The 20,731-nt window shown below is 39.1% G+C and overlaps 5 protein-coding genes across 6 annotated transcripts; 1 reads left to right on the forward strand and 4 right to left on the reverse strand.

The window, feature by feature from the left end:
* Window positions 1-781: 781 nt before the first annotated feature.
* On the reverse strand, window positions 782-6,098 carry LOC107187357 (sorting nexin-13-like). 2 transcript variants are annotated; one of them, XM_015575435.1, is made up of 10 exons: window positions 6,081-6,098; window positions 5,581-5,693; window positions 5,410-5,509; window positions 5,241-5,327; window positions 5,002-5,126; window positions 4,348-4,918; window positions 2,711-4,276; window positions 2,453-2,641; window positions 2,173-2,387; window positions 782-1,988 (listed from the first exon to the last, which is right to left on the reverse strand). In XM_015575435.1, exons 2-10 carry the CDS (start codon window positions 5,691-5,693, stop codon window positions 1,625-1,627), a joined length of 3,330 nt encoding a protein of 1,109 aa, XP_015430921.1. In that variant the 5' UTR covers window positions 6,081-6,098; the 3' UTR covers window positions 782-1,624. The 2 variants fall into 2 exon arrangements, with proteins under 2 accessions (XP_015430921.1, XP_015430920.1); XM_015575434.1 differs by lacking the exons at window positions 5,410-5,509; window positions 5,581-5,693; window positions 6,081-6,098 and having other exon boundaries at window positions 5,002-5,079; window positions 5,241-5,281.
* A 1,420-nt stretch (window positions 6,099-7,518) lies between these two features.
* LOC107187384 lies at window positions 7,519-8,719 on the reverse strand. Its single transcript, XM_015575466.1, is given in 4 exon segments — window positions 7,519-7,782; window positions 7,855-8,070; window positions 8,132-8,580; window positions 8,695-8,719. Coding segments are annotated over 4 exon segments (954 nt in total).
* Window positions 8,720-9,033: 314 nt separating this feature from the next.
* Window positions 9,034-12,665, reverse strand: LOC107187330 (pre-rRNA-processing protein TSR1 homolog). Its single transcript, XM_015575403.1, has 13 exons — window positions 12,522-12,665; window positions 12,333-12,451; window positions 11,978-12,248; window positions 11,660-11,906; window positions 11,388-11,585; window positions 11,092-11,316; window positions 10,853-11,021; window positions 10,579-10,788; window positions 10,292-10,515; window positions 10,024-10,218; window positions 9,835-9,945; window positions 9,527-9,734; window positions 9,034-9,194 (listed from the first exon to the last, which is right to left on the reverse strand). Exons 2-13 carry the CDS (start codon window positions 12,442-12,444, stop codon window positions 9,034-9,036), a joined length of 2,331 nt encoding a protein of 776 aa, XP_015430889.1. The 5' UTR covers window positions 12,445-12,451; window positions 12,522-12,665.
* A 268-nt stretch (window positions 12,666-12,933) lies between these two features.
* On the forward strand, window positions 12,934-15,743 carry LOC107187352 (probable 28S rRNA (cytosine(4447)-C(5))-methyltransferase). The gene is made up of 7 exons (XM_015575426.1): window positions 12,934-13,133; window positions 13,279-13,409; window positions 13,775-14,172; window positions 14,247-14,414; window positions 14,476-14,671; window positions 14,745-15,113; window positions 15,230-15,743. The coding sequence occupies exons 1-7, from the start codon at window positions 13,034-13,036 to the stop codon at window positions 15,695-15,697; spliced, it is 1,830 nt and encodes a 609-aa protein (XP_015430912.1). The 5' UTR covers window positions 12,934-13,033; the 3' UTR covers window positions 15,698-15,743.
* A 98-nt stretch (window positions 15,744-15,841) lies between these two features.
* On the reverse strand, window positions 15,842-18,146 carry LOC107187353 (vacuolar fusion protein CCZ1 homolog). Its single transcript, XM_015575427.1, has 10 exons — window positions 17,912-18,146; window positions 17,741-17,831; window positions 17,567-17,660; window positions 17,276-17,491; window positions 17,016-17,191; window positions 16,799-16,942; window positions 16,585-16,730; window positions 16,242-16,506; window positions 16,045-16,172; window positions 15,842-15,981 (listed from the first exon to the last, which is right to left on the reverse strand). The coding sequence occupies exons 1-10, from the start codon at window positions 17,988-17,990 to the stop codon at window positions 15,929-15,931; spliced, it is 1,392 nt and encodes a 463-aa protein (XP_015430913.1). The 5' UTR covers window positions 17,991-18,146; the 3' UTR covers window positions 15,842-15,928.
* Between the last annotated feature and the right edge of the window lie 2,585 nt (window positions 18,147-20,731).

The raw sequence follows: 20,731 nt of genomic DNA on the forward strand, positions 1-20,731 counted from the left end.
TTGTAGGACCGTCTAGAGTCGGAAGTATCTAGCGTTTCGAAATGGGGGAGATGGAGAGATAAATCTGTTGATAAGGTAGGTTTGTTGATAAGGCAGATCTGCGTGGATAAGGTATTCATAGAAAACTTCATCGGGACTTTGAATTCTCACCTGTAATTAATCGTGTATTGTATTTAGAAATCGTACCCTTGTTGTATTGTTTCGAAACAACCCCCGATTGAAAAGCCTCTAAAATGCTTGAATCTGCTCCCCCCCCTGGCAATATCGCGCGACGCTTGAATCATAGAACTCGACGCATCCCCACCTCTTCTATCGCGACGGTTTATTGCTGGAGCAAAATGTCTGCTTCTCTCTCTCTTTCGCCGTATGACGTACGACGAGACGGATGTCCTTGTGCCCCCTCGGTCGTCCTCTTTTCATCTAATGTTCCGAGACCCCCTCTAATCTTGCGCCACTCCTCGGCTAAGCTCGGTAATAAACCCCCTTTGTTTTTACCCACTCTGTGTCCCCCACCCCCCTGTGCTCCCCTATTTCTGCTGCTTTTTATCGACAATGTGTGGTGGTTGGCCTGACCGATTCGGGGAGGCAATTATCGTTTTTTAAACGTTCTTCTTCGGCTGCCAACTCTTGCGCCCCCAAGAGGGCCATCAGCCTCCACAAATCCTCTCTGAATATCGGACCTGTAAGAACTTCGAGGACTTCCGGTTGCGTTCGGTTAGTTCCATTATCGCCTAGGATAATAAGAGGCGTGTCAAGATGTGGCGACAGACAGAACACAGGGTTTATAAACAATCCCTTTAATAAGTAAACGGTGACAGATATGGCGTTTCAACACACGATAGAAATAACTTGTATGTACAATCGTACGACATTTACAAGGAATTTTACACTGTCCGCGGGGACAGGGATACATTAAAAGTTCACGAGCCTATACACACACCGTGGAGAGATTCGAATTGTTCCTTTTTTTTTTTTACACGAATAAATAAATAGACGCTACGCGCGGAATGGCACTGAACGTGTTCCGGACGAGTTACGTATAAGATTGTTTCGTGCTACCTTTTAAGTGTCTTCGCGTCTGTAGTTGGTCGCCTAGCACGTGTAGAAAATAGACTATCACACCTGAAGTATAGTCCCGGGATGAAGTACATGATGAAATGCAAATGGAATGCTTAGTCGTTAATACGTGCCCCCCCCCTCCCCCCGCCCCTACGAGATAATCAAGAGATTATCCTCTACGTAATATCGAGGTGAATCGTTTGGCCACTGAATTACACACTGCGCTTACTTATCGTCGAATATTATTACCGTATAGAAATCGTCGAGATATCACGAAAGCCTATAAACTTTCATTTTGTTCCCACATGAAATACGTTCTTTTGCGCCGCTGCCTCGAAATATAATACATGTACTATAGCTTATACAACGCTGGTTCCAAAGTCTTTTCTACGGTACTTTGAGCATTGATAAAACTTGAATACCTCTCCCTCATATTTTGCAAAACTTCTGGACGTAAATGAATTACGCGCGTGTCCCGACAACAACCGTAATTGTTTACACAAGTTCCTGTTACCGTTTAATAGAAAGACTGTTCTCGAACCGCGAGATCATCATCGAGCAGAGATTACTTGTCCACGTCCCCTGGGCAACAAGAATCCTTCGTGTCCACCACCCTTCTGTTTTGCACCCTCGGCGAGACCGAGTACATCTTCTGGAATATTTCCACTAGATTACCCTCCGGGAACATCGTCTCAGCGATCCCCTCGAACAGCACGTACAACAGTCTTCTGTTCAGCACCGGCCGCTGGAACAACTCGAACACCCTCAAAAGACCCTGTCTGGTTGTCTCGCTGCCTATGATATGTTTCAGTTCGTCGGAGAAGCAAGACAGCAGAGCAACCTTGGCAGCCACCCTGGTTTTGTTCTTTGTCTCCGCGTCACGGGGCGGTTTCTTCTCTGCCTTGACGCCATTCGGCCAGAAACTGTTTCTGTGAACCAACCGGAGAATCATGAAATTATTAAGAATTGGTACCTATTGAGGTTAGGGTTCAGCGCTATAAGTTCTATACAGTATAAGAGTAGACATTTCATCTTATGGGAATTGGTGGCAGATTATTATTACTGCCACGTACGCGCAGATAGGTTAGGGTACAAACGTGAATTTGTACTCACTTGAACATCTTCAAATACCCAGCGACCTTAGCTGGACTAGTCAACAGGGAAACATATTCCACTATTCTACGATTCACTATATCCCCAAACATAGTACGAATAATCTGCCTTAGGAGAGTGATGATCCGTCGCCTGAGCCATTGGTTCCTCATCTTCAAGTCGAAGATCTCGTCCATCAGTAGTAATATTATACGCAGAGGAATGTTATCATCGGTCTACGATTGAAGAAGATTAATAGTACCACTGTCCTCTGTAGGAAGAAGTAATATTTGTTGCATACCTCTACATCTATACCAGCACCAACTTTAGTGTTCTCGAACAGAACATTAGGTTGCTTCTTGGGATTTCCAAAGAATTTCCTGATGTTGTCCATCACACCGTCCACAGTGTTTGTGGTGGCCTTGGTTTTCTTGACCGCTTGGGTGACACTTTTCATGGATGTCTTCAGGGGATTCATCAGATTATCTATCTGTATTGAAGAGGACATTAGAAAAAAACACACCTGCGATTCCATAAGTGCTCGTTGTCATTAGCTCACCGTTCTCGATATCTGTCCACTGGTGACGCCTTTGTCGTAATCCCCCTGCTCCAGAAAGTTCAACAGCAGATTCTGCAGGCCCATATGACCGTCCACGACCGCCGGCTTCGTCAGATGATGCAGCCAATTGTTCAGCAGAAACATCCGTTTCTCCAGTATCGTCCTCTCCATATTATGGAACGCTTTTTTACCTGGGAACGGTATCGGGGCCAGGTCGTAATACTTGTTGTTTATCTTCTGGTACATGTCGTAGAAGTCCGAGTATCGCCTGTATATGTGCCATTTCTCCTGGTACCCGGAATCGTAGCTCTTGGTTACGGCCACCGCGTAGATACCATAAGTTTTTCCACGGTCGCTGACAATACCAGTCTCTATAATTCTAGCTGTGATCGTGAACCGACCTTCCTGCAGTTTTTTGATCGCGTTCTGATCGTACGTGTTCTCGTCCAGCTTGACAAACTGCTCTGCCCTCGACTCGTCGAGAAACGGAATGTCTTTGCTGTCTGTGGCGTGATCAATGTCCACGCTAGCTGCTTTCCTCATGTTTTTCAGGGTCTTGACGTTCACCTCTGCGTCATCTGAATCGTCGATCGATCTGGCTTCATCCGTTATGCTGGCTAGACTGGTCGTCGAGCTGGACTTCGATTTGCTGTCCCTCAGTTCTGCCTTCGTTTCCTCAGCTGTATAGATCTCCGATACCTCGACCAGAGTCCCAAGATCGTTGTTCGTCGCGGAGAGATTGATACTGTCCAGAGATTTCGAGTCCTCCTCCGCGGCCGGATCCTTCAGCAGATCCAGCTCCGCGAGAAGCTTCACGTAGGCGATCGATCGCTTGAAACCGGGCAAGAACCGATCCTCGCTTCGTAACTTCTCGTAGCAACAAGCTCTGAGATCGTCGAACCATGTCTCGTTCACGGGCTCGGTTTTTATTCGGGTTAACAGTACCTTGGCCAGACCGTCGTCCAGCTGCAACCTCGGCGAGGTCTTGTCGCTAAGGTATTGCTGGTATATCTTCGTGGCTGCCTCCTTCAGGTTCTCCAGATCGGTGACGACCTCACGTTTCGTTCCAGTGACACTGGACCCTGGTTGGGCTGCGTGCAATTTTTGCAGCTCTATCTCGCAGATCTGCTGTTCAGCCGACACCCGCCAGCCGAATATGTTCAGATAAAAGTACAGATACGATTCCGCGTTTATAGAGGTCATGTAGTCGATAAAATAACTGAGGGCTATGTTATTTCTCAGCAGTTCATCCAACGGCAGGTTCACTAACTTCTGTCCAGGTATCAGGAGCCTGTTCCACTCCGGTTGAGCATCGATCCCGTCCGTCTCGGACTCGAGACCCTTCTGCATCGCGATGATCCGTGTATCTAATATTTTCTTCACGTATAGTAAACTATTCAGCTGCTGTTTTACGGACAGATCATCCTCGGCTGCGGTCTCCTTCGAACGTAAATGAGCTATTTCCTTACAGACTACACTTTTCGTCGCTGTCAGCTCGTCCAAGCTGTCCGTGATTCTGATCACCGTCAAGAACACGTCCCTTGGCAAGCCAGCCTCCTTAATACACTGAAAGAAACATCATTTATATATTCCCGTATTAAACCGAACTCTTGGTTAGCTAAAAACCTCGCACTCACCAGCCATATACACGCCTGATTAATATAATCAGGGTCAGAGAATAAATCCAATAGGGGTTTAATCACTACATTCGCTAGCAGCTCCCTTAATATAATTCTGACAGTCAGACAATCGAGATCGTCCTCTTTCGGTAGTACCAGATACAACAGAATCTCTGATATCTCGACGAGAAACTCGAGTTCCCGGTCGTTGTCGGTGCACACCAGATCCCGGCTGATCAGATTCTTCTCCATTTGTACCTCGAGATCGAAGAATATCTTCTCCAACGACTCGTCCTCCGTCTTCTCCTCACCGATCTCAATCGGTTCGGTCAGGGACGACAAATTCGGTATGTAGAACTTCGATTGAGAATACCAGGATACGTCGGTCTCGCTTTTGTTTCGTCTGTGGGTCGGTGTTCTCTTCGGGGTGCCGCTAGACGTGCTCGACGAGCTGGCGCTACCTTTTTGCAATTTCCTCGTGCGGAGCTGCTTCATCCTCGCCGTCGCCTGCCGATACAACCTCACGTGGGAGGCTGTATCGTCGATAAGACGAGTCGTTAAGTATGGTATCCAGTCCACACCTTTCACTCTGTTTCAGAACAGATTCTTTGAGTAGACATTAAGCCCCAGACCCCGTTTATAAGGCTTCAGTTTGGTGTCTGTGTTACGTACAGATTGGCAATATTGATAGCTATCTTTTGAGCAGTGTTCCGGACAGAGTATACGAACTCTTTGTCATCTGTAATCACGCTGTACCAAGGTTCCACATAATCTCTGATAACAAAATCTAAGATTTCCTATACAAAGGAAATTGCAAATTGCTAAGTTACCGTATATATATATATATATATATATATGTATATACATGGACCACGCACACAGTTAGTGAAATGCTTAAAGTGAGTATGTACTTGCAAGGAATCATCAATGATACGGCTACCGGTGATTCTTCTGTCTAATGCGATATTCATCTTCTGCTTTGATAAATCTAGGATATACTGAATAACGTAATGAAGATTAGATTGGGCAAAAATCATTATCTGTCGAATGACTTTATTGCATATCTCTCTGTATTCTAACCTGCCGAAATTTTTCAGTCTTCTTATTTAAGTCTTCCCTTTCAGTGTTAATAACTTCATCAACATTCGGGCCATAGGTTCTAAACACGCATGTGATTGTTCTGTGACAAAACTTCATGTAAGCACACAAGTGTTAAAAATATCTAGACAGTTTGTAGGAATTGAATCTTACCCTAAAATTAAAGCTGCCAGGCAAACAAACAGCTTCACAGTCGTTCCAATTCCAAAAACACATACAAGCAGCGTTGTTACAACTCCGAGAAGTTTGTACATTGGAATATTCATCTGCAAGGGATTAAGCTTCTTTAAAATAGCATCAGTAAGGAAGAACATGGTAGAAACAGTTGGACAAATTCTGTGGATAATCATAGTGGACTAGATTATTGGAAAATTCCTATCCGGCAGCCCTCATTTAACATGGTATAGTACGAATTACAGTAGTCCACATTATTGTCAAACATAATTAAAATTATTATCCTTCGTTCAGCGGCGTATAACTGTCGTGTTGACGTAAGGGCTGAATTTTATGCGAGAGACGCGTAAAAGACGAACAATTAAGAAAAATGATTAGAAAACGACCGAGTGCGTGCCAAGTAGCAAATTTGCGCACGTGAAAGGGAACACAGAAAGTGACGTGCAATTTACCGCTTGCTATACAGTATTCGTACGCACCTTTGGATAATTGGGGAAACAGCCGTGCCACAGAATATTCTTACAAACGCAAAACCTGGCTTCTTTTCCGATCCAAATTTCCAGTTCGTACACCCGTGTCTAAATAGTATCACCAAGTATATAACTCTAGAGATATCACGATATCTATACCTAAATTACGAATGAAACTGAAAAACTGATTAATACATTAGGATCATTCCACGGTTAGATTTACCACCTTTTTTTGCACTTGATTGTTTAGGATTCTAACGAATACTCTACGGCCCTACATGTACATAGCTACACATACAACGCCAGATCTCGCACGGTTCGTCACATGAACTGGTCAGCTAAACGACAACAATTTATTTACATGTTTACAGGAGAACATTAATCCACTGACTACGTTTGGCGTCATGTCTATTTAATTCTGCGTGCCAATGGTAGAGGCGCTCCTCGACGCGGCAATGCGAATTTTACAATAATTACATAGGCAGTGAATCTTCGATCTTTTCCATCGTCGCGAACTTTCCGTGCAATTCAATCATCTCGGTTATTAACATAACGTCTGCTACAATGTAGCAATTCAGACGCAAAGATACAGAAGAAGTCTGACGCTGGTAGAAAATTTACATTTTTACAAGGACTCTTTATACCCCATATCAGCCTCATTTGTCCATGCAAATTGTCAAAGTTATGTTTTTATTAAGAATTTTCGAGTCAATCCTGGCAGCCGTTTAACTGCCAGAAATTGACTCACGACGGTGGTAGGTTTGAGTTGTGCGAAGATGGAAAGACGCTACACACTCCCTACAAGTTGGAGCAAAGATGGAAGTAGCTCCAACCCCCGTCGAAAACACCTTTATGCCATTTTTCCGATGAATATTCACTCATTTAGCACTTATCTTATACAGTACGTAGTACTATAATGCTTGCGAGAAAGGGATAAACGATGCGTCGCCTAGTGGTGCATAAAGAAATCATAAAAGTGTTGCACTCGGTACATAGAGGGCATCTACGTATCAACCAAAAACGAAGAACGAATGTTTTTTGTCAGATAAAACGGAAAAGCCGCGGTTTTTATATTTGGCGCGGAAGTTAATGTATAGAAATCAGAGTTGGACAAAATGTAATCTAATTAGAAAATCTAAATTCCAATTACAATGTAATTGCAATATAATTGCGGGACAATTACATTGGAATTTTACATTTATGTACATTGTAATTTTTATTGTAAACTTAGTATAGTTACTTAGTATAGTTACTGTTATAGTATAATTACATTGTAATTGTAATTTGAATTTTGTAATTAGATTACATTTTGTCCAACTCTGATAGATATATACATGTACATAATAGATTGCACGGTCTTATGGTAAGGCAAGGTAAGGCCATCGACTAGGTATAGTGTCCTATACCTCATCTGTAGTTTAAATCAACTTATTTCTTAAACTGTCATTTATTCTTGAATTGCTAGTACAAGAAGAATATTTGCCATATCCCAAATATTATCCGACTCTATATCTACTAAGTCTGACAACTTGGATGAGATGATTCTTCCTGTTTCAGCATCTATACAGGAAAAAAAAATTCCACAGAGGACAATTGAAGCTCCCAGAAATAATACATTCGTTTTCAAAGTCATGAGATTCCTTTTCTCCTGATCTGTTTTCGCAATATGTCTCTGAGCCAGACACTGCAGATGAGAGTATAGTTTCTCTCGCTGTGAATATATCTCTGTTTCATTAATTATTCCATAACGGTAAGGCTCAAGTAGGTAATAATGAATCTGTACCTGTAAATAGACTAAGTCTAATAAAGTTATAGTCAAATCTTGCATATTTGGTGTGTCTTTTAGACCAGTTGCAGCTAATAGCACTTGTATACAGTTCAGTGGTGTACAAAATGGCATTCTAAATCCTACCATTTTGAATACCTTGAATTCCGACAAGAAAACCACACTATGGTTGTATTCAGACTTTTTGTCTATACATTGTAAAATATCGAGCACCTAAAACAAAGGTGCGTTGAATTAAATAGTTTGAACGTTCATAGACAAAGTGTGTATGTACTTGCGATATCCCCAAGTTTTTAGGATGTGAGTCCATTTTATTGGCTAATTGCAGACACGACATAAGATACAATTTTGATTGACTGGATATCTTCCTACAAACTTGAGACCAAGAATTTTCTGTATGGTCCGCAGCCTCGGTTTTGTACACTTCCCAGAAGTATTTACACATAAACTTATCATATAAATGAATGGCAATGTATCTAGTATCTGGACCCAAGTATAAGTGCTCTGTTATCTTGAAAATTGCACTGACGATCGGAACTGGAATCGCTGCAAATGTAATTAAATGTACGCGCACATTGCTAAAGTATAATTGTTGTTTTGCAGGGAATAGTTATTAATAGTTACCCACAAAAGGCATGTAAAATTCGTCATTCGCTCTAACAAGATCTTCTTGTTCTCTAACATCTGTTCGTATACCTTCTAACCAGTCTTCAAGCAGTGGCTCTAAGATAAAGAAAACATTCGTTTCAAAATGGGAAAATTCATTAGCTCCTAGTCTATTATGCTTATGATTCTCTGTCAATATTTCTATGGTAAAGTTACCAATATATCAGTTACCAATATAGGCAGTATCTAAATCCATTCTATTTTAAACTTGTCCCGCAATTTTACAAAATTGTCTTGCGGTGAAATTATCACTAAATATTGTTTAACTAAATGTCACCTTTCAAACGGTACAAACAAAGTATTCAGACAAACCAGATTGGATGGAATTCGTGTCACGTGACCGGCTCTGTCATCAATTACAGGGTGGGTATTTCAAAATCGAAAACTTACGAACGATGACTACGAGAATGCTAAATATAATCCACATCTTTTATAGTTACGAAAACATTTTATTTCACAAAAAACCTCTGTGTATATTCGTATGTACATTTAAATACTGTGCGACAGATGTTATTCCACGTTCATGTTCTCCTCTTCCCGATTAGATGATTGCGTTAAAAGCACAGGCTCGTACGTCCATTTTGGGAACACTCGTTTATACAAATTCATCATGATCGTGTCCTGCGATTTCAGCTGACCATTAAATACACATTTCATGTGGCCGTGTGTACCTGAAAACAGAAGCATCGATCCAATATATTTACCTGTTGTTCGATCTCAATCACAGAAACCACTGACTGCTCGATTCCACGAATTCTGACTAAGGGTACATTTATGTTGGTGCTTCGATAACAGCGAAGAAAAAGAAATATTTGTTTCTCGTTGCTTTTATCGTTCATCGTACTTATAATAAGCGTTGCTCTGCTCGCTGCTCCAACATGAATACTTCCCTTAGGAAACGATAGATTCTATTTCTATACTTTACTCTTTATCACCGCTCTGATCGTTTATCCCAGCTCCAACGTGAATCTAACCTAAGTCAGTTTATCTAAAATTAATTTACCTAACGGTTCTTTTATGTGTCCCCTACGACCATATTTTGTGCGTAGTTCAACCGGCTTGAACCAATGAATGTCCTCTCGGTGAAAGAACATGAATCTCACAACAGCTGATCGTTTGTTCACTTTGAAAAGGTGACCACTAAGAACTACCCTTTTCACGACAATTCTGTCCGGATTTACGGACAACACGCTACCAGTTGCAATTAATTCCTGTGAAAACATTTTTAGAGGACTTAGAGCTTTCACGACAACGTGTCAATATATATTTTAGCTGGACACTACAGTTAATACGACAGTCATCGATGCTTACCAATGATCCATTCAATCTCTCCAGGTAGCACAGTACCGGACAGGGTGGAAAAGTAATTGGCGCGTACATGCTTGCCACAACAGTGCTCTCTGGTTGAAAATAACGTTCATACTGAAAGAAAAATTCAATTTTTCGGAATAAAGGAACTGTCCATCGAAGTTATAAGTAAGGGGTTTAAATATAACGCACCTTATGTTTATTTCCAATTGTGTGTTGACTAAATACTGGACACGCCGTGAATCTTCTGAACCCACATTGGAATATTAAATTTTGTTCATTCGGTAGTAAACCGAAGATTATCAATGGACGATTTTCCAATGTACAAAACGCAGTGAAAAGATCCCTTCTGACGTTTGCAACATGAACGGTGATGTACCATCCAGGCTGTAACAAACGACCAGTCATATCACACAATTCAATGTAGAGACTCGGTGAGTTCGAACGTTGGTGAATTTACCAGAGCTCCATCTGTCTCTTGATACTCTTTGAATATACGTTTCCTTGTTCTGTCGAAGTTCTGAAACTGGAAGATCCGGGCATAATCGATAGGCAGATTTTCCTTTGGATCCCATGGACTTGTTCTGAATGACTCCAGTCCACGGTACTTTTGAAATCTCACTTTTGCCAGTGTATCTTGGGGTGTGTCCACTTCATCAGGGAACTGTGCGTCCAACTTTGCCACTGTATTCGAAACAGAATTTTATAGTTATAGGTTTAAAGCATAATTTATGCTGGTGAACATACATTTCAATTTCTCTATAGCTGCTTTCTCCTCCATCATATCAATATCCTGGTCGTATTTCTGTTCATCTGGAGCAGCTTCGGAGACTGTGATCGTCTCGTATTCCTCCTCGTCTTCTTCTGCCTCTGCGTCACTATCTGCTTGAGACTTTGCTTCCTCTACGGACATCCTCTCTTCCGACTCGTCGTCCGAATACTCCTCATCTAGTTCCTCTGAAGTATTACAGAAATACGGTATGCATGTATCTTTATAAAAATAATCATTGAATTTAGTTACCTCCATCCTCGTCGGGGATCCAAGCTGCCTGATACTCTGAAGTCCCTTTTGGTACTTTTTTCACGATTTTCTTCTTTCTAGTGGCTTCAGCTTGAGCCAATTCTTCTTCCGTAGGCCATGTTTGTTCAGCGTCCATGGGATCGGGTATGTTTTCGCTGACAAGAGATTCCTAAACAAATAAATCTCTATGTCTAGTTACTGAAATCAGACAATTATTTTATTTCGATTCACAGAATTACTTGTTTCTTTGAATCTGCACGTTCGAGAACTCTGACGGAGGGTTCTTCATCCATTGCATCACCATGTTTTCGTTGTTTCGTCTCTATTGGGTAGGGATCCTCAGGAGCATCGATCCGGGACATTTGGAAATCTCCAAAGCCAGGTATATGTACTAAACCATTAACCGATAATGGTACATCCCTGAGATACCCTGACACCATAAGTGTGCCCAGTTCTGTTGAGTCCTGAATAATATTAAACTCGATCGTTATTCACAGTTTTGTTATAGTAAATAGTCAATCAATCGAAAATTCACCTCATTGCAATTAAACTTGACTTCTTCAACCAACAAATGAGGTCTTTTACTCTTATAAGACACAATTCTCTGTTTTTGAGAACCAACTCGTCTTAGAACGTTTAAAGCGTCGACAGCTGTATCCAATTGTGAGACTTTTTCATCGGGCAACCATTTGTTGATTGCAGTCTGTACACGATTCTTATAATCCTGACGTTTCTGCAATTAAATTTATGTAAAGAATAAACACTATATTGTTTCAATATACATTACAATAAGTTTCTGTGTAATACTTTTAGTTGAAGACTCTCTAAATTCATCAATGCTACCACTGGAGTAGTTAAACCCTGAGCGATACAAGGATTAATGATTTCTTTCCCCCATTGATCAAGAACCTCCTCTCTGGGGCTATTCTCTGGTTGATTTACAGCAGAAACAACAAACAGAACAGTTGTAGCCACCTTTGCAACATCCAATGTGGCAAACACATTACCAACTGGTGGTACAACAATGGAAAATCGTTGTTTAAATCTGGGTACACTGTCACAAACAATACCACAATGAATTACTCATATTTTAACTAATGCTATCCACAATTTCAAACAATATACCTTATGTGTGTTGTACCACATGGGCTATTAGTCACACTTGCAGTCTCATCTGCTTTTGTTATTATGGATAACAGACTCTGAATATCCAAGTCCTCTTGCAATGGAACAACGCATACTAAAATTGGAGCAGAATGAGATCCACCCAGATTTCTTTTCTGCTGCAACACTTCATCTCTTTTATTTTTTCTTATCTGCGAAGACTGATGCCTCCGAGCTTCCTTCCCAAGATTCTTGTGCATACGTTTTGACAGTCCTTTCACCCCAATTTTGCCTATAGAATCATGCATTTGTAACATTAGAAAATACATTAGATCAGCAGTCAGCACGTGACATGTTTAAGTGTAAATTATACTACCTTTAACATCGCTGCTTATTGAACCTTTACTGCGGTGTCTTCCAGTTTTATGTGGCTTGTTCGATTGTTTAAACGCGCCAGGTCGATGTGCTTCTTGCTTCGTTATCCCCATTCTTTTTCTACATATAACACGGTAATTCAGAAAATTGATAATTTATAATAATAACGACATTATCATACTGTTTTTACCCAAATAGAACCTTTAATGAATAACGTATATATATATATATATCTATTTCATTCCTGCACTCGTCACTTAGTCTCTAAAGACGTAAATTTGCAGAAAGCTGTGCAAACTGTACATCACAATACAAAACACGTGTATCGTTGATGAGAAACAACGTTTCTTTAATACGTATATATAGGGACATTTGGGTCTATGTAAAATTTCTCTATGTACCTTTTGCAATTCATAAACTCTGTATTTTTACCTAACGATTACTTTTTTATATTCCGTTGCACATAATCTTTATTCAATATAGGTAGAATACTGAAGAATTATGCATATCGAACTACTTTTCTAAACGAATCTGCTTTTCAGTTACTCGATGCATTTGTTGCTTCGAATGTTGGCGGTACCGTAAGATGCAGTTGATGCAGTTCATGGTAATCCATGGTAAATAGAAACGACAGGTTAGGAGTCCTAACTTAGGACTCACGTGTTCGCTTTGAAAAGTGTAAATTGTAAAATATAAAGCAGGATGGGAAGAAAAGCGAAATTCGATGGGACAACTGTTCCGACTGGGCGCGGAAGGAAGGCTAAAAAGCAAGGAGATCCAACATTCCCAAAGGGAGTTCTAGGTATGGAATATTCTACTTTTATTTACTTATGTTAACAGATACAATTCTCTTGGTGTGTATCAGATAGTCCAATCATGCATACTGTATAGTAAAAGTTAATGAAAAACATAAGATAAAGTCTAAAGCATGTCATTTTATTTTCCAGTGAAAGAGGAAAAGAATTTGAGTCATAGGCAGAGGCAACGTGCAAAAAAGCGATTATTGAAACAGCAAAGTTTGAAAGAGAAATTATCAAAGAAGAAACATGAAGTGACTGGAGATATAATAAATGAAAATGTAGGTTCTTTATTTAATGTTATTGAAGATATGGTTTATATACACTTTTTATTTTAGATGGTCAAAGATGTTTCTAAACAACTGAAGAAAAAGAAGAAGAAACATGAAGAAACAAAAGATACAATAAATGAAAATGTGAGTACATGTATTTAATACCTAAACTCCCTGTACCATTAACAATAATGATTATGTTTGTTCTGTGTGACATTAGTTTGTGAAAGATCTATCCAAACAATTGAAGAAGAAACAGAAAAAATGCGAAGTCACAGAAGATACAATAAATGGAAATGTAAGCCCTATTGTTTAACTCTTAAATTCTCTGTATTATTAATGATACTAACTATGCGTGCTTTGGATTATTCTAGAATGTCAAAAGTATGTCTAAACAACTGAAGAAAAAGAAGAAGAAACCTTTGAAATCTGTGCCAGTTACAAATGGCAGTGTAAGCAGCGACGACGAACAAATACAATTCGATGATGACGACGATATGTTGGACGATGAAGAAGTAATGGAAAATGAGCAGGAAACTAGCACGAAACTAAAGTTATTAGACAGTGATGAGGATGACGCAAGTGAAGCTGAAGAAAGTAACAAAGAACTTGATAGCAATTATGAATTTAAGCAGGGTGATGGATCAGAAGAGGACGAAGATATGGATCAGGATAAACAGCAGGAAGGAGAAGATGACGATGAAGATGACGACGATTTGCTGCCCATAGAAAAAGCAAATAAAAAATTGAAGAAGAAACAAGCGAAAGAACAGTAAATATCCCGTGTAAATCGAGTAGTCTTAATGTTTCTCTCTTTTCCTCATTTTCCTTCGATTTTCTTTCCAGAAAAATGGCAGATGAGGAAATGAATGATATGATGGCGCAACAGTGTGTCTTCACCTTTCCCTCCGAAGAAGAGCTCGCAAACATTACCAATCTCAAAGATATACAGCAACGTATGAAGGATGTTATTATGATATTATCAGATTTCAAAAGATTGCGTGATCCAAACAGGTACAATCACCAGATAATAGTATAATCCTCGACGGCGCTTATTTTTCTTTTCACCTTACAGATCACGGTCAGAATACATGGACATACTCAAAACGGATTTATGCACATACTACAGTTACAACGATTTCTTAATGCAGAAACTGATGCAGATATTTCCACTGGACGAACTGCTAGAATTTTTAGAATCGAGCGAAATTCAGAGGCCCATGACGTTACGAACGAACACGTTAAAGACGCGTAGGCGTGATTTGGCAGAAGTATTTACTAAAATTGACTCGTTGACACGTCTAATATATCGTGTTCGGTGTTGTATTGAGTATTGTCTTTTAGGCTCTGATCAACAGAGGAGTCAATCTGGATCCGATAGGGAAATGGACAAAAGTAGGATTAGTTGTGTATTCTTCTCAAGTCCCGATGGGCGCGACGCCGGAATATCTGGCTGGGCACTATATTCTACAGGGTGCGTCTAGCTTTTTGCCGGTTATGGCGTTGGAGCCGAAGGAAAACGAAAGGATTTTGGACATGTGTGCTGCACCTGGTGGAAAGTCATCGCACATAGCGGCGCTTATGAAGAATACAGGTGTACTTTTCTCGAACGACGTGAACGAGGATAGGATAAAGGCTGTAGTTGGTAATTTCCATAGGCTTGGCATCGTAAATTCTGTGATTTGTTCCTACGACGGACGAAAGTTACCCACAGTAAGCATTCACAATTATTCATCTTCAGTAAATCAGTTTTTCTTTATTGGATACAAACACTTTTGGTTTAAGATGAAGTTCGACAGTTCAAGGAATATTAATTACATCGATTTTAGGTTATCAAAGGTTTCGACAGAGTTCTGTTGGACGCACCGTGCACCGGCACTGGTGTAGTTTCCAAAGATCCCAGCGTTAAAACGAACAAAGACGAAATTGATATTCAACGTTGCTGCACGTTACAGAGGGAGTTACTTCTGGCAGCTATAGACTGTGCGAATGCTCGCTCGGAATCAGGTGGAATTATCGTTTATTCCACGTGTTCGATCCTTCCGGAGGAGAACGAGTGGGTGGTAGATTATGCGCTTAAGAAACGTGACGTTAAGCTGGTGCCCACTGGCTTGGAGTTTGGTACCGAGGGTTTCACTAGCTACCGTCAGCACAGATTTCATCCTTCGTTAAAGTTGACTAAACGATTTTATCCGCATGTACATAATATGGACGGATTCTTTGTAGCGAAATTGAAGAAATTCTCTAACATCGTTCGGAAGAAGAAAGACACGGAGGAAGAAGAATCGCTCGATTAATAGTAGCGAGTGTTTTTCTAGTAATTAGTGAAATATCTAAGAACTACGCTCTGTTCGAGCTGTTTCAATATATTAAAAATATATATTATGTATGTACAGAATTTATATTTTACAGTAAATTTTATGTATAAATTATGTTGTAGCCTTTTGTAATTACAATGGTATAGATTAGAGTATATATTGCTTGTATACGACGTATAAACAGTACTGAGCTAGATGACACACTGATCATTAATGGAAAAATATGCTCTTCAATTGTTTCTCGCACAGTCGTTTGACTTCCTCTGAAAGAAACGTTATTATATTATATAAATGGTATATAAGTGTATAAGAAAATTCTGACGTACCTTCTATCTCAATTAAGCTGGCACTCTTTTGTTGAATGACCACGAAAAATTCCCTCAAGTTTGATAGCTTTCCTATGACCCAATAGTCGCTCATGGTTTTTATGACAATTTCGCCAGCTTCTTTCAATCTGAAATAAGACGAAATGTATTTCAACTGGAGAATGGATGACGGTTAAACGAAACTGGTGTGTACTAACTTATTCGTGTCATTGTATATATCAGTGATCACCCTCAACACTTCAGGTGTCGTGAGCACGTTGGAGCATCGTCTATTATCCAGATGTATCGTGCTTTTATACGCTAAGTTGAGCTTATTAAAATACAGGTACTTTGTACAAGACTCGGGCGTAGCCACCACGTGTTTCGCACACTGTTCCGCGACCGAGCTAACAAGTGTAGTCAATTGTGGGCCAAGAAAGCTATCCAGACTTTTGAAGAAGTCCATTAATAAACTTGTTTTGCCTGCATAAAAAGAAACAAGTATTTCATTTTTAGTGTTACCGCAATAACTAGATTCGTAATTACATTCGAAATATTTACTGTCAACGAAAAGGCAAATAGTTGCACTCAGAGCCCGATAAACTACCAAATACAAAGCAATCGGTTTCGTGGAATAATTTATGAACACTGTCGGAGATTTTCCAATCAGACTCGGTTCGTTAATACTGCACGGACCAGTGACAAATCTGAAAAATTAAATTTTAATTAATGAAGTATTATAGTTGGCACGATAAATAATTTCACAGATACTAACTTTCCATAATGCGAACTGGTGAACGGCGAAGGGGAATTTCTAGGCATTGAACCACCGTGTAGTTCTTTCTCAAGGTGTGCCTGTAAAAGTGTCCCCACCAAGTAACTATAAACCACCTGCATATCTTCAGGTTCCAAGCCACTCCTATACAGTAATACAATTACATATTATTTATACTATTGCTTTATAATGATATATAAATATCAGTGGTACTGACCATACAACTTGATCGTTATACAAGAATGCTGTGTACTTGACTTGAGAGAACATAGCTTCTATAAGATTCATGAAACACTGTACTCGTAAAAATGTTATCTTATCCAGAGGTAAAAATTGTAAGCCTTGGAAAACATCCAGAATGTCGCTGTTGTTCAATTTGAGGGACAGCAGATACTGCAGAGAAAGGTCTTAAGCATCTTAAAAGTATTTCAGTTACGATAAAAGAAAGAAATTTTCGAAGTACATAAATATATTCACCCTTGAATAAAAATGTTCGAGTTTGTGTTTCAGTAATATAATGGAGCCATATTCAGGATCATTGATGATAGTTTCAAACGAGCCCATGAACAGTCTGAACATAACGTACGCTTGTTTCAATATACCTTGGCATACACTGCTAGAGACTTCATCGTGCTGATATTCCATATATTTATTACCATCTTTTTCTTTACAAACATACGGCAGTCCAACAATCTGTGGACGAAGTATAAATGTTAAGTTTCAATATATGTATTCAGTTTCTTCTTTATGTATCACAAGGAAACTTACCATTACCATCCAAAAATTTGGTTCTGGTTGATAATATACTTGTCGAGTTTTGTGTGTATGACAATAATCACAGGGCTGTCCAGGGTTGAACGATCTGAGGACATTAATAGCTTGTTAACCCGATAAAGAAAGCCGTCAGGATATTTGTAAGGATGTAGTTGCAAATGTACGTACTCTGCAAATTTAATAATTGCTTCGCTGAACCCTATATTCTTAATCTGAGCATCTATATCTCTTTCCGGATAATAATAGAGTATCTTTTTTTCTTCCTGCACAGAAAACAAACAATAAGTTATTTTGATTGTCTCTATATATCCAAATATTTTACAATTTAAATTCGTGTACTTGCCTCCCCTTCCTTTTTCGCATAAGTTCCATTAAATATATAAAAATGTTCCAGTGTAGCCTCCGTCTTGGACGTCATTTTGACAAGCGACGCGGAGGAACGTGAACGGCCTTTCTTCTGCAAGATAATCAATTGTTTAGAACATAATGATTTTTCCCATCGATACAGCTGAGATTCGTTTATATGTAGGTATTTTCTTCTAAAAGGTAAATAAAAAGTAACCTCAATATTTGATTTCTCTGATAAAGTATTTTCAAATCTTTGACAGCTCCTAAGATGGCAGCACGTTTTATGTCACGTGACTACAGCACGTCGATAGGAAAATTAATAAAAATTTGATTCATTGAATATTAAATAGCGCAATTCGTATAAACAATATTAATATATTTATATTAATTTATTTAACGTAAACAATAAATAAATATACTAAAGGGAACAGTAATAATTTACGATTCGTTTAGGCAGAACGAGAGAGATATCTTGTGTTATTCCTTCTGACCGTGGTGGCGGTCGCAGAGTATTTTCGGATCGGAATGTAAACATCTTAACCGTTCTCTCGGTCACATTCGGTGTTGAGATAATGTACGGGCAGGTTGTTTTGCGTGAAAACGAATTTCATTGCGTTGTAATTTTCGAATACTTCACGGATGAATTTTCTGAAGGTACGTTATAAATTACAGTGAAACAAATGTAGTTTTATATTATACATGATTTAATAATATCGTTTTAAATATCGTATTTTAATCACAAAGAAGAAGTAAGTTTTAAGCGATATTTATTCTCTTTTCTGTTCAGTTTCGTATGAAATACACGTTACGTGCACATTATATTTAATGACGAGTTATTTCTGTTATAATAATAATTTGAAACGTAAATTCTTCTATTAATTTGTTGACACAAATCACAGAAACCAATTTTTTCACGATTTACGTTGTTTCGTCTAATACACACAAATTAAATATTGGACTTTGATCAAATTGCATTGTTTTCTTGAACAGACAAATTTTGCTTTCTTGCATTCTTCTTTGATATTAACATAAAGTTACAAAATTCATACATTTACGTAGGATGTGAAAGTTATCGGGACAATAAATACAAAAATAAATACAGCCGAAGAAAAACATAATATGTACTTATACATGTGATATTCGTGTGCTTTAATGAATAATTTATAAACAAACTTAAAAATAATTTAAAGTATTTGTACAGATACAATGAAAATCGTACAATGTGCAAATTTTGTTAGTTTAATAACTGGAGAGGGATTTTGACTAAAGTTGAGTTATCAATTTATAGTTTAATATGTCTTCATGAATTGTATAAAAAAATTAGAGGGGGTGTTTAAATAACTTTTCGTCAGTTATATAATAATAATCATTTTTATTAACTATAAACGAACTTATTGTCCCTAATTTTCGAACATATTCTTTTAGATATTTTTTAAAAATATTTAATTAAATCCAGTTATTTATTGTTCCTTTAATAAATTCTAAATTTCCTCACTGACGCACGGTTTTTGTTAAGCTACACGACCATGAAAGTTTTTTTTTTTAATATCCTAACATTTTCAACACTAAACGGGTTTTCTGAATATTTTCGAAATATCAGCTGTAATTACTGGGTCATTTAGTTGTGGAATTCTTTCTCTTTTTCTTCTTAATACCGTTTTCTAATATACTGATTACTTGTTTAATAATAAAGAATAAATTTTACCGGGGTGTTTAGACAATATAAGGGCTCGTACTGGCCCTACGTGAATTAAATTACTAGACATTTTACACCCGTAATACTGTTTTCATTATTATATTTTTATCCAATATTATTATTCCTGCCCTATTTATTTATTTATTTATTTATTTAGTGTAAGCTTTTAATCGAAATGCCCATAATTAAAATTATTGTCATTTACTTGTTCCAGAAGTTCCGATGTCTGGAATGTTACGAGTTGAATCAAGGGAAGAAAACAGAAGTCGTATTCAAGTCGCACACGGACTTCATCAAACAAACCAAAAAATTTCATCCGGGACACACATTAATACATCACTGCGGCGTGTCTGGCAAGTAGGAACCTGAGCCCGGATGTGGAAGATTCGATGGCAACGAGGACATCGGCTTCAAGCACAGCTGGATCCCCGACCTTGGGGTGGATTGACAGATTTTTCATCCAACTTTTAACAAACCCTGAGACTGCTGCAGGGAATGGATAGGTGTCGGTTAATGGATACCCTGCACGACAACAGCCATCCTGCGTTCGTCTGGAGTTGGTCTTTTCTATTTGGAAGACATCGAATACCATGCTGGTTCACAAGAAGGGTTTCAAACTGGTGACCGTTGGCCATGGATGACAGGACCTCAGCACTTTAATCTGCTATACTGGCTGATCGATTGCTATTGTGGGACGGTAAACAACACCAGTAGCCGTCATAGCGACTACCATCACCATCAGCCTCGCCAGAACAGCAGCAAGTTCACGCAGCAAGATTTCCGACGACTAGGACATCGACAAGGATGAATCTGATGTGGCATATAAAGAACGGTCTCAGCACAGTCGGGTCAGGCACAACATTTACACCTGCACCTGCTACTGACAGTGCTGAGAAGAGCTCAGAAGAACCTCTTGAACTGCAAGTTTACGGTTAACTCGAAAGAGACGTTGGATCTTGATTGTATACCTCGTTGTGTCCCCTCTATCCAGAAGGGTCGTTTTCTGCTATTGGTTTCGCTGGTGTTCTTGTGGTTCTTGACGATTGTCACGATCTCCCGAACTACGTACATGTTCTGTTTCACTCCTGCTCTGCTCTGCTCTTCACCTTGTCTAG

Source organism: Dufourea novaeangliae, unplaced genomic scaffold (genome assembly GCF_001272555.1).
Source record: "Dufourea novaeangliae isolate 0120121106 unplaced genomic scaffold, ASM127255v1 scaffold113, whole genome shotgun sequence".
In the NCBI taxonomy this organism is placed as follows: Eukaryota; Metazoa; Arthropoda; class Insecta; order Hymenoptera; family Halictidae; genus Dufourea; species Dufourea novaeangliae.

What these genes read in the sequence shown, in the direction of transcription:
- LOC107187352 (XM_015575426.1), top strand. Translation starts at nt 13,034, where the DNA reads ATGGGAAGAAAAGCGAAATTCGATGGGACAACTGTTCCGACTGGGCGC. An exon ending in ATTCCCAAAGGGAGTTCTAG is followed by an intron (nt 13,134 to 13,278) that starts GTATGGAATATT and finishes TTTATTTTCCAG; the next exon opens with TGAAAGAGGAAAAGAATTTG. An exon ending in AGATTGCGTGATCCAAACAG is followed by an intron (nt 14,415 to 14,475) that starts GTACAATCACCA and finishes TTCACCTTACAG; the next exon opens with ATCACGGTCAGAATACATGG.
- LOC107187330 (XM_015575403.1), bottom strand. Translation starts at nt 12,444, where the DNA reads ATGGGGATAACGAAGCAAGAAGCACATCGACCTGGCGCGTTTAAACAA. An exon ending in TAGAGAGTCTTCAACTAAAA is followed by an intron (nt 11,586 to 11,659) that starts GTATTACACAGA and finishes ATTTAATTGCAG; the next exon opens with AAACGTCAGGATTATAAGAA. An exon ending in GTGCAGATTCAAAGAAACAA is followed by an intron (nt 11,022 to 11,091) that starts GTAATTCTGTGA and finishes TTATTTGTTTAG; the next exon opens with GAATCTCTTGTCAGCGAAAA.
- LOC107187353 (XM_015575427.1), bottom strand. Translation starts at nt 17,990, where the DNA reads ATGACGTCCAAGACGGAGGCTACACTGGAACATTTTTATATATTTAAT. An exon ending in GCAATTATTAAATTTGCAGA is followed by an intron (nt 17,661 to 17,740) that starts GTACGTACATTT and finishes TAATGTCCTCAG; the next exon opens with ATCGTTCAACCCTGGACAGC. An exon ending in TATTTGCCTTTTCGTTGACA is followed by an intron (nt 16,507 to 16,584) that starts GTAAATATTTCG and finishes CTTTTTATGCAG; the next exon opens with GCAAAACAAGTTTATTAATG.
- LOC107187357 (XM_015575435.1), bottom strand. Translation starts at nt 5,693, where the DNA reads ATGAATATTCCAATGTACAAACTTCTCGGAGTTGTAACAACGCTGCTT. An exon ending in GCTATCAATATTGCCAATCT is followed by an intron (nt 4,919 to 5,001) that starts GTACGTAACACA and finishes GTTCTGAAACAG; the next exon opens with AGTGAAAGGTGTGGACTGGA. An exon ending in GTGCTGGTATAGATGTAGAG is followed by an intron (nt 2,388 to 2,452) that starts GTATGCAACAAA and finishes CTTCAATCGTAG; the next exon opens with ACCGATGATAACATTCCTCT.